Source organism: Phyllobates terribilis, unplaced genomic scaffold, assembly GCF_046119375.1.
Source record: "Phyllobates terribilis strain yellow unplaced genomic scaffold, ASM4611937v1 Scaffold_4__5_contigs__length_816908805, whole genome shotgun sequence".
NCBI classification, from domain to species: Eukaryota; Metazoa; Chordata; class Amphibia; order Anura; family Dendrobatidae; genus Phyllobates; species Phyllobates terribilis.
Genome location: NW_027362764.1, coordinates 80,689,770 through 80,702,342, shown reverse-complemented (window position 1 = coordinate 80,702,342; position 12,573 = coordinate 80,689,770). Strand labels below are relative to the sequence as shown.

Genomic DNA, 12,573 nt, shown 5'->3' with positions numbered 1-12,573 from the left:
TGTCTAATTGTAGGTTTTTGCTAATATTATTATTATTACACCTACTACATATTGGAATAGGATCTTGGAGATGGAAATACCCCTTTACGGACAGCAGTTTGTGCCTCTTGCCCTTCATCAGTGCAGATCAAGGTGTTGATTGAAATAACTTAAAGCCCTCATATATATTAGACTACATTCAGCAGACCGTCTAATGTGTACGGGGGGCACCCCGGCTCTCCCCTGACAGATAATATTGGGAAGAGTAGGATCTGGCAAGTTGGATTTCCAGAGGCTGATCCTTTTATCCTCTGGGAGATAAGCTGCTGGCAGAGCAGTCTTGCAGCTCTCTCATGGAGGACATAGGAGCTGATTGTTTCAGTGTATGGGGGAAAAAGGGGAAGATAGTAGTCCAGGGTGAGGGTCTTTAGCTGTAGCCAACCAGCATCTTGCTCTGCACTGATGAGGGGTAAGAACCCAGGCACAGTTGTCTTCCTTCTGGAGGAGTCTCTGGTTTGGCAGGTATTACATAGGCATGTCCCTCCTGGAGAAGAGCTAATTTTCTATAATGATAATTATGTAAATGAGTAATGATCTTAAGATGAGCTTACAGCAGGCAACTAAAGTCCTGCAGTGTAAAGCATGATGGAGAAACAAAAAAGCAGTCTGTTTGACTGATAAAAGGAGACAGGTTTCGTGTCTCAGACTCATGTTACAAAACGCTGCTACGCTGGAGACAATCGTATTAGCAATCGATATCTTCACATCATCGCTCATCTGTGCAAACAGCCCAGTAACTTGTGGGATCAGTTCTCACCATTCTTGGGCAAACTCTGGATCACATTCACAGCCGCTTCAAATCGAGTTTGGTGAAGAGGTTTTGTGTCCGCCATATTGTGGATGATGAGATTGGAGACACAGATCCTGAGAGATCAAAATGCTGAAAGAAGAAAAGGAAGAAGTTGTAATTATACAGCCATTATTATAGGGGCATATTATATTACATTATATTAATACATTATATTTTCTCTGCTCTATGTAGAAACAGGAAGTCTCTTGTCCCTACATGTATCATTCCCCTCTTCACCTCCTGATCCAGCTGCTCCCTCCTCCCTCCTCTCAGAGACTTTTGCAGTGACTCCTGACTAATGCAGGGAAAATTGACCTCCTGTTTCTACACAGAAGGTTTCTAATCACGTAATGTCATAGACCTAATGGAAAAGAGAAGAATTATCTGGGTAGAAAGACAAAATTAGCAATTGTAAGTACACAGTGCTTAATATGATGGCTGCAATATATTAGGAGTATAAAAACATTGATGGAAGGAGGAGGAGTGCTTCTTTAATCATTATATCGTCCAGACCGGCCCATCTCAAGAGGACCACTCGACTCTCCCCCTGGAAATAAGGATCAGGCAGTTGGATTTCAATATGCCCAATCCTACTGCTTTCAGGAAATCTAGCAGTGACTTGACAGCAGATGAGTGCATGACCAAGCTGAGCGTGCATGTGTGCAGGGGTCAGGAGAGATAGCTGCCATAGCGCTCCATTATGGGAATGCCTCTATGTAATTTATACATTTCCGTTGTGTGCACGTCGTAGAATTGCATCCAGTAGTCATAGCTCACAAGTAAACCTATAACACTAGGAGAACCATTGGAGACTTTCCATTACTAATAATATCAAGTAATTATTAGGTGCGATCTAAGAACCCATTATCGCGTCTTGGAGGTGTTACACTAATACTTGTAGACCGGCTGAATATTCCACAGGGGCAGGAATAATCTCCATTTATAGGGGTATAGTCATTTATGGAGGTCTCTAAAGCAAACAGTTCAGGACAGAAGTTTCTGTAGGTCTTACTGCCGTTATGTCAGTGATGTCTACCAGTGACTCTCCAGATGATGAAACACTACAACTCTCATTCTGGACCTGGGGTAACATACTCTAAGGCTATGTTCACACACAGGTTTTTTGCATAGATTTTGAAGCAGATCCTATCCTCAAGGCTGTCTGAGTGCTGGACTACAAGGAATGTCTGGAGGGTGTGATTTCTGGGGTGTTGATGAAGGACACCAAAACTTTTGTTTTATTTTTCAACTATGGTGAATTGAGAAGTGTTTTCCGGACTACAATGTAGATGGCTACAATGGCCTATATTTAAAGGGAATCTGTCAGCCTGATTTCACCCCCCCAAACTATTTATATGCGCATGTAGCTCTTTCATAGATAAGTCCAGCAATACCTTTGCATGAGCAGTCCGTTCCTCCCTTATTGAGTAATCATTATTTGAATTGATATGCAAATGAGGCTGAAGAGCTATGGTAGATCCGAAGCCTCTGTCACTCCAGCTCTATTCCCCAGCCAGCACCGACTCCTCCTACTACTTGACTAATGGCTCCTTTGCCTGAAGGTGAAGTCACATAACATAGAGGAGGCTGTCAAGTCAAGCAGGAGGAGGCGGTGCTGGGCGGGAATAGAGCTGGAGTGACACAGGCTTCAGATCTACCATAGCTCTTCAACCTCGTTTACATATCAATTCAAATGCTGATTTCTCAGTAAAGGAGGAACGGACTGACCATGTAAAGGTATGGCTGCACCTGTTTTAGAGAAAGCTTCATGTGCATATAAATAGTTTGGGGGGTGAAATCCTACTGACAGATTTACTTTAAAAGGACCTGTCATTTGTTAATAATAGGTATTTTATTTTGTCAGGCATAATATGTCGCTGTTCTTCTGTATCTGGATCTGTTGTTCTTTTGTTCCTGTGCTTCCCCAATCCTGAGATATGGCCCCATCTTCATGATATATAAACCTAGTCTTGTTAGTGGGTGTAGTCCTCAGTTCTTCACTATGGGAATCTTCATGAGGACCACACACAGACTAAAAATATGAGATAGTCTTTTAAGTCAACTATGTGTGGTCCTCATGAAGACTCCCATATTGAAGAACTGAAGACCACACCCACTTGGATAACAAGACTTGTTGCCTAGGTTACCTGCCACCTCATCAGTGTATCGGAAGTAGCCAGTTTCCTAAGCATGGGGTAGGAGCTTACTTTACTGCCCCCACGCACCTCAGACGCTGCAGAGGCAAAGCTGCCACATACAGCAACATGAGAAAGTGCACAGTTTGGACCATCATCATCATCGCACTCCTAGTCCAAACTGTGTGCTTTCCGATGCCGCTATATGCACCAATATCAAGGAGCATAAAGGCACTGAAAGTGGTCAGGATAAGAAGCAGATCCTGGCCAGCGTCAGAGCAGCGCTTATAAGCTCTACTGGAAATGTCTTGCGAGCTCTGTGCACGTTCAGCCACCACTGCCAGACTGAAATCTGAGAACGGCGCGGATTTTTAATAACAAGTATATTGCAAAGTTACTCGTTTTTACAAGCACTTTGCAATTTTAAGCATTAAAAAAACACAAGAATAACCCTTTAAAAGCACAGTAAGTGCTGGTTTTCTCTAAGGGGCAGTCCACTGCAGATGTATAGGCAGCTTATCCTGGAAAATGTAACACCTAGGTTCCTCACCACTGCTCATTGTGGAGGTCCTGTCCTCAGAAGACCTTGTGAATAATAAGAATTCCTCATGAATATATACACACAGAGCCGGTGCCGGGAGGATGAATATCTTGGGATCTGCTTGTGGCCGTCATTACATGTTATGAATTCCCTATTAGACTCATGTTACTCTAACATGATCATGCACGTCTCTGACTGTGCGCATATCATGCTTGTGACCTCTGTTTATCACATCCGGGAACAGAGGCATCTGACACCCATAGGGCTCCACTGCTCTGAAGTATAGAGGCCAGGTGAAGGCCAAAAAGGCACATTTCAGTGGCCTCCTTTGAGCTAATGTTACCCCATGGACACGCTTGGTCAGTGATTTTTTGCAGACCAGAATGGTGGTGAACCTGCTTCTTGGCCAGTTCTTAAATATCCTGGAAATCGGATTTAAAGGGTTTATCCTGCATTTCTCACTTTCACATCAGTGGGCCAACAGGCATGGCATATGTCCGCGGCTTGCCAGGATGTGTGCAGGGTACCTGTCAATACCTGGCGTCAGCAGCGGCTCTCACCTCCTGGCTGGGGCTGCACTGATCCTTCAGAGGTCAGGTCACGAGACCACTGCAGCCTGCCGTGTGGCAACTATTGTAATATCGCACCGCACGTAGCCTACATTATGGTTTATGATTGCGTTTTGGAAACAAAAATCCAACAGATCTAGATTTTTTGAGATCGTCACAGTCGCATTGACCATGCTGGTAAGCATTATAAAAGACACAATGCGATTTTTGCAATCACCATGTCCCGCAACCAAAGTCGCCACGCAACCCCAATCTCTTATCTACCCCAAGCCTCTTATGCATCCCCTGCCTCCTATGCTCATTCCAGCATCTTATGCACCCCCTGCTTACAGGGCAACCCCAGCCTCCTATGCATCATCAGCATACTATGCCCTCCACTTCCAATGTCGTGTCTTCTATGGTCCTCCCAGCATCTTATGCACCCTCCAGCATTTTATGAACCCCCTCACCCTGCCTCCTATGCTCTTCCCAGCATATTATGCACCCCCAGCCTCCTATGCAGCCTCAGCATACTATGCCCCCCACTTCCCATGCCCTGTCTCCTATGCTCCTCCCAGCATCTTATGCACCCCTAACCTCCCATGCCCCCCAGCGTCCTATGCACCCCTTCCTCTTATGCTCCTCCCAAAATCTTATGCACCTCTTCCTCCTATGCATTCCCTGCTTTCTGGGCAATCACAGCCTCCTATGCACCCACAGCCTCCTATGCATCCCTCCTGCATCTTATGCCCCTTGCTCCCCCATATACCCTGGCTGTGTAGTTAATACAACAGCACTCTCAGTTCAGATACAGGACAGACAGAGCAGCAAAGTGAGCGATTATAAAGCAGAGAGCAGTAGGACCCCGTAGCTTCATCCCTGGATACAAAGGTCGGGGAGACGTGCGGCCGGGCGCAGCAAACAAAGCACAGACTAATAACACTACACTGCTGCGACAGCTGAAGCCGGACTACGGCACACAAGAAAGAAGCCATCACCTGTGAAGACACCTGCAGAGCCCGGAGCCGTCATACTGTCCCCATCTGTCATAACCAGCCGCAAAGCGTCTCGGGAACTGTAGTCCTGCGGGACATTCCCGAACACAGCAACGCGTGATCACTAAGGACGTTTTTTTTTCAATCAACTTTATTAAGATCGACATGACAAAGGACAAAAAAATAGTAAACATTAGGTCTGCCATTTTGTTGTAGTGAGGTTTGAGGAAGAGAATAGAAAATAAAACACAATTTTCGGCCTATTGTTATTTTTTTTACTGTACTGGTTACTTCATGACTTGGTTGCTGCTCAGTTGTAGTTTATTATTTTTTATATAGTGACTGTATAATCTACAACTGTTTACGTAAACCTGTTCCAGCGTGGTGGTCATGGATTAAAGAAAAAAATCCAAAATGTTTTTTGTTATTTTATCCTAGCCATGCTTGCCATCTTTTGGTAATGTCAGGCCGAGAGAAAGATGAGCGTGATGCATTTATTCCCTATAACCATCATATATGGAATTATCCCAAATTTTTCAGGACTGTCCCCACTATTCGGAATTGGAAACCGTTCAGGCAAATTTGCGGTGTGACCCCGGATAAAAAACGGCGAGGTTTACTCAAAGCTTGCCCATAAATTTACGGGTGTGCTTGAGGCGACCTACCTGGAGGGCAGTACTAAAGTGTCCCTAATTTGCCAACATCAGAGTTGGTAACTATGACCCACATTAGGTTTCCCATCTCCCTGGATTCATTTGAATGCCGGCCCTAAGGCCACGTTCACACCTTCAGTATATGGCCAGTATTTTACATCAGTATTTGTAAGCCAAAACCAGGAGTGGGTGATAAATACAGAAGTGGTGACGTGTTTCTATTATACTTTTCCTCTGATTGTTCCTCTCCTGGATTTGACTTACAAATACTGATGTAAAATACCGACTAAACTGAACATGGGAATAATGGGAATATGGCCTAAGGAGAATTTTGGCATCACATGTACCACAAGAAACCCAGAAATGGTTCTTTTTGTGGAGTTTTGACGGTGCCAAGAAGTTTTCCAGCTCTTCCAAGAATCAGGAAAATCTGCCCCTTCTCCGAGAGCCTTACGGAGAACTGATAAATATGCTCATAGCATGATGTGTTTGAGGTTTTTACATAGGGTTCATCTCTTACCTAGTTTCTTCGGTGGAGGTGCCCTTCCAGCAATAACAACTGATTATCAAGCTGCTCCCATGGTGATCAATGATTGCCACATTGACTTTGTTTTTCTAAGGCGCTATGTCGAAGAAACAACTCCATTTATGAATACAGGCAATTCTCTACATAAAGGGGTTGTCCGTTGAAAACAGGTTATCTCCTCTCTGCAGGATAGGTGATAACTTACTGATATGTTGGGGTCCGAACACTAATGAAGCGACTTTGCACATGCCTAACTGCTGCTCCATTCATTTTCTATAGGGCTGCCCAAAAATGTTTTCTTTTCCTTACCTATATTTTTGGGTGGAAGTATCGTTCCAATGATAACAACTGATCATCAAGCTGTACTCATGGTCTTCAGATGATTGCCACGATGCTTGTTGTGGGTTGGTCCTGATGAACAGGTTTGAAAACCTTGAAACGCATTGACATAAACCACATTCATGGCTCACCTTCGTGGGTGATCGTATCTTTGAACTTTGGGCAGCGCGGACTCTGAGCCACCGTATTCCTCATTTATGGCTCCAATGGCTTTGTTTTTGTTTTTATAATTCTTTAAAAGTAAAAGGCATGGGAGCGATACATCGACATCAGAAATGAAACATCCAAATATGGCAATACAATATAATACAGAGAAACAGAATACAAAATTGTAATTGTGAAAAAAAAGAAATAAAACAAAAGAAAAAGGTATTTGTGAAATGCTGAAGTAGTGCTGTTGTTTCAAAATAATCCAGCAACTATTAGAAGTAACACAAGCACAGGAGACAGGAAGTGTTGTGCTACAGAAGCATCCAGCAACTAGAAGTGTTAATACAGTCACAGGAGACAGGGAGTGTCTTAGCAGAGCCCCAGGGGGAGTGGGGGGAAGTTGTTTACTGTCTGGCTAAAGCCCAAGAGAAAGGTGGTGTATGATCTGCATCTCACAGAAGGCAAGGGAACAGAATTCAGGTCAGGAGGGAAGCTAAACACCGGTCAGATAGACTTCCTGAGTTAACAGTGTGGAGTATTATCAGGCAGGAAGATAAGGACTGGAAGGAATACTGTCATAGGGATCATCTTCCTCATCAAACCCTACCCCCTCCATCTCCATGCAGCATAAAGAATGCTGTGTACTATTGAGTCCTTGTGAAGGAAAAGATTGTGGTTATGTATGCATTAAAACTGTGCTGTACTGTGCTACTGGATAGACTGTACTACTGTGCTGCGAAGGAGATTGTACTGTTGTTACTGGAGCCTGTTGCTCAAAGAGACACTTAAATTGCACTGGCCGTGCCTCATGAAATGTTACTGTTCTATTGTTGCTGAGGACTCTTGTCAAATGTGTCTGGTCAGCAATTGAATCTATCCTGTGCCTGAGAGAAGCTGCAGCCTATGGTCGCCCTGAGTAATGGTTCCCTCAGGATTCCAACAAATTCATGTAACCCGTCTCGCCCCTATCTGAACTTAGGCAGAATACATGTAACATACTCATTATCAACTATGTAACTGGATGTCCAGCCTAAGTTTTTTTTAAATTTTTCGAGGGGAGGTAGAGGAAGGGAGGGGAGTTAAGGGAGCAGAAAGATGGAAAGTCAGGAAGAGAGGGAAGAAGAAGGAGGGAAGGGAAAGGAGGAGGTAGAGGGAAAAAATGGAGGGAGATGGAATAAAACGATAAAGTCAAAGGCTCAGAGGAAGAGGATACATGTAATATATTATAGGAAGATTTATTCACAACATGTCAAGGTACTTAGTAGTCTGTGCAAATTCCATCCAGGAAAACCAGATGTTTCTAAAGTTTGTGAACGTATCATGGATGGAAGAGGTTAAATCTCCCATATACATAATATCGTTGACCTTCGCCAGCCAGAGTGATACAGGAGGACGAGTGCTTTGTTTTTCCCACAGTAATGGAATGCAGACACGTACAGCCATGATAAGGAGTTTTAATGAAGAACGTTCCTACGAAGCAACAGGAATCTCGCAGTGATGAAGTAAGATCAGGGCCTGATCCAACTCTCCGGCAAATCCTGTGACTTTTTGCATGATATCCTTAACTCCTGATCAAAAGGAGAGAAGAATTTTACAAGTCCAGAAGATGTGAATGAATGACCGTACTTCCTCACCACACCTCCAGCATGTAGGATCAGATGTAGCTTCACTTTTGTAAGGTGCTATGTTGGAGAGACAACTCCATTTATGAATACAGGCACTTTTTTACTTAAAGGGGTTGTCCGTTGAAATCAGGTTATCGCCTTTCTGCAGGATAGGTGATAACTTACTGATAGGTTGGGGCACTGGCGGACAAAGAGAGAAAAGGGCACCTGTGCAAGTGTAGTAGAGTGCAATAAAGGAGGATTCTTGCAGGATGTGCCAGAGATGAGGAAAGGTTGGCCAGACGAAATAAAGCAGAACCAAGTTATGCCAGAAGAGCTGGAGGGGGAAGAGATTCAGATGCTGCACCTGATCAGGTGACCTCCAGGAAGGATTTCCTGGATATAAAAGCCCAGTGCGCCAAGATACAGAGAAATTTGGTGCCAGACTGCAGAGTGGAGCAGACGTGCTCCAGAGGGACCGCAGATCCCAGTGCGCCAAGACACAGAGAAATTTGGTGCCAGGCTGCAGAGTGGAGCAGATGGACGTGTTCCAGAGGGACTGCAGATCCCAGCACTGCAGGGCCCAGCCAGAGGCCTGCGTTGCATCAGAGTCAGACGCCGCCTGAGAAGTTCTAGACTCCTCACAGAAGCGCCCTGAGCCCTGCACGTGTGGCCCAGAGTCATTACCTGTGCCCCACACAGAGTAAGTTCCTGGGACCCGACACCGCCTGTCACGAGCCTAGGGCTGGATCTCCTTACCCCAAGCGTGAGAGACTACCGTCGACGGTCAAGCTGAGAAGAGCTGAGAGAGGACTGCGACAGGAGAGATGCGTCAGCAATAGCAGAGGAATCACGCAAGTGAACAGGGTCGTCACTTCCAATTTCCACTCACGGTGCCGAGGACAGCTGGGATTAGGATTTCAGTTTGGGAGAGGGCCGTTTGGTGGTTGGGAGGCTAAACGGGAGCTGATAGACTTTATCCGGAAGACACTTGTGGCCAAGCAGGAATAAACGTTGACCACCGCTAAGGCCATACAAAGAGAACTCACGTGGTGACTCCCATGACTGGGTGCATCACATTTTTGCAGAGAGCTTTACCCTTATTTACTGAAACTGTTTCTCATTGTTATTCCAAGTTGTTGTTTATTATCCCTGTTACTAACCCCCTTGCATAATACTTGTTATATACAGATAAAGTGGTTTTAGCAAGCCCTGACTGTTCCCACCTTGTGTCTCTGTGCGTTGCATCCTGGCACCTGCATTACATTTGGCGTAGTCGGCAGGATGCAACATTCAGATACAGAGATGGCGACCGAGTCCAGCAGGGGACATATACCCTTGGGGGCGATGCTCAGCCACCTACATAAGTTTACAGGGAGCAGCGTGTCACTGTGGGACTGGGTAGAAAGACTGAGAAGTATTCTACGCATGTATCCCCTGACCCCTCTCGCACAGGCTGAGATGGCTCTCCTAACCCTTGATGGAGAGGCCCGGCAAATTGTGATGTACCGCCCACCTGGGGACCGCAATGCCGTGGAAAAAGTGATAAAAATATTAGAGGACATGCACGGTGACACCACAGACCTGGGACACTTACGTCTGCGGCTGTTTCAGCGGGTCCAAGGGGAAAATGAGACCATAAACCAATATGTTAATGCATTGCAGGAAGTTATGGCCCATTTCGTCAAGAAGGCTCGAGATGAGAGGACTAGGGCCATTAGACGAAGTGTTACAGGACCAACTGATTTCTGGCCTGAAGGACCCCTCCCTGAGATTACTTCTAAAGGAGCGACTGCGTCTGAGTCCTGATCTGGGTTTCCTGGAGGTCGGGGCCCAAGCCAGGGTCCTGGAGAAAGAGGTTCCTGTTCTCGAGGCCGCAGTCTGGAGCTCTGAAGTAACTACTCCTGAATTAACCCACAAAGAGCCCGACTGGGTACGGGAGATACGTCAAGAGATCCGGGATATCCGAGGTGAGCTGCACGATATTAAGGGGACTGTCACTGCCCTCTCCTTGACAGACCACACAGCCCCACGTGGACGGAGGTCAGAGCGGGGTCAGGGAGTGTTTGCGCAGCATGAAGACTTTGGGTGTACCCAGGACATTCAGCACGAAATACCTACAGGGACTTCTGCTCCCATTCGAGAGAGGTATCAACAGATTCCACCTCCGATGTATCAGGAGGTGAAAGAACTGTTGGCTCACATGTTGCGAAATGGCGTGATACGTGAGAGTCAGAGCCCCTGGGCAGCCCCTATCGTGTTGGTCCAGAAGAAGGACTCACATTAAGATTTTGTGTAGACCACCGGAAACTTAATGCATGCATTGTGCGGGACTCTTATCCCTTACCCAGGATCGAAGAATCTCTATCAGCACTGGGAAGCGCCAAATTCTACTCTTCCCTTGACCTGGCTAGTGGCTATTGGCAAGTCCCGGTAGCTGAAAAGGACCGCCCGAAAACAGCTTTTGTTCTCCGTATGGGCTTGTTTGAGTTTAACCGGATGCCGTTTGGGTTGACAAATGTGCCAGGGACCTTCCAAAGACTGATGGAAAGATGCCTGGGGGATCTTAACTTTGAAGCCACTTTTATATACTTAGATGACATAATTATTCTGCAACGTTTGAAGACCATCTCCGCCGACTGGAACAAGTGTTAGAGCAACTTCAGAGACATGGATTGAAGATCAAGCCTCGCAAGTGTAATTTTTTCAAGCGGGAGATTGAATATCTGGAACACACTGTGTCCAGTACAGGAGTGCACTCCACCACAGAGAAAGTAGCTGCAGTACAGAGGTGGCCCACACACACCAACCTGAGGGAACTGGGGGCATTTCTGGGGCTCGACGGATACTACCACCGATTCGTCAAAGACTTCACTAAGATTGCGATACTGCTCAATGAGCTGCTGAGAGTAACAGCAGGGGGAGCCAAGCGACACCCTATTAAATGGGGCCCACGACAAGAGGAAGCCTTCCGAGCATTAAAGATGGCACTAACGGATGCTCCAATTCTGGCCTACACCGATTTTTCACAGCCCTTCGTATTGTACACTGACAGAAGTTTGCATGGTCTGGGAGCAGTGTTGGTGTGGCGCCCCTGAGGGTTCAGTCGCCACAGGGGTACTGCAACTCAGCCTGAGGTGTGGTATCTCCTCTTCCAGGTAAGGATGGAGCATCTCTCAGGACCCTACTTCATCACTCAACACTACACCACTCCTGTCCTGCAGGTGTCCTAAATGCACCAGGGTGCTGCCCCGTTCTGGGATATAGGAGATGGGGGGAAACAAACATAGGGGGAACCATGTAGTGGGTGAGGGTGGAGGACACACTTTTAGGGTACACTTACTAATTCATATTTAATCTACGGCCATCTTAGGTTCAAAGTCTTTGATTGTTTTCTTCTTCAGTGATTGTGGTCTCCGTCTCTGATTGTGGTCACCCCACCAGAGTTCAGTAATAGGCCTCATCCGACTGAAGATACATGATCCTCGTTCTCTGGCCTTGAGGCGAGGAGCGGGTCAGAGTTAACCACTGCCTCTACCAGGTCAAGGTCCCTACCTAAGAAGGCCTGGAGGGGAGCAGAGGAGACAAGCTCCTCAGGCAAAAGGATCCCAGGGGGATACGGATGGAGCGGCATTCGCCACCTGTATTTCTTACTCTGGCCTAGTCAGAGGGACTCCTGCTGCAAGAGGGGTGACCGGCCCCCGATATCTGACTCTGTTACTTCACGTGTCAGTCAGAAAAGCCCGGAGGCTTAGTGGATCCCAGGAGGGATACGGATGGAGCGGCCTACGCCACCTGTACCTCTCTACCTGCGTTTATCCAGTGGGACCCGGCCTTACACCTAGTTCTAACCACACATACAGTCAGGAGAATACTTAGTGGGAGAACTCACCAAGGAGAGGAACACACACCAGAGGGGTCTCGACAGGTGCTCCTGATCTACCTGGAAAGTGCTGGACCCCCTTCCCGGTGGCCGCAGTACGCCGCGAGGAGCAGAGGGAAGATTTGCGGCTAAAGTTCATCTGAATGTGAGTAAAAACCCTGGATGACTTCACACCCCGCTTCAGCCTGTTATTTCCTGCGTGGCACTGCACCCACCATTCCTCATCACACTGCCCTGAGGCCTGCTCCGCCTGCGGGGAGCCGTCCCATCTAAGCTGCCTTTATCACCAGCCTCAGTGCACTGAAGCAGCGCTGGTGTCTATCACCGGAAACCGTAGGTGGCATAGTCGGAAAATACCACTCAACCCTGA

At 46.6% G+C, this 12,573-nt stretch overlaps 1 protein-coding gene across 3 annotated transcripts in view; it reads right to left on the bottom strand.

Annotated features, from left to right (window-relative positions):
• ACBD5 (acyl-CoA binding domain containing 5) overlaps nt 1-5,189 on the bottom strand; it is a 46,181-nt gene extending 40,992 nt beyond the window's left edge. For all 3 annotated transcript variants that reach the window (XM_073677556.1, XM_073677557.1, XM_073677558.1), the window contains exons 1-2: nt 5,052-5,189; nt 797-919 (exon numbers count right to left, since the gene is read on the bottom strand). In XM_073677556.1, the coding sequence (XP_073533657.1) occupies nt 797-872 (76 nt within the window). In that variant the 5' untranslated portion in view covers nt 873-919; nt 5,052-5,189. The remainder of the gene's footprint in view (nt 1-796; nt 920-5,051) is intronic.
• Nucleotides 5,190-12,573: the final 7,384 nt, after the last annotated feature.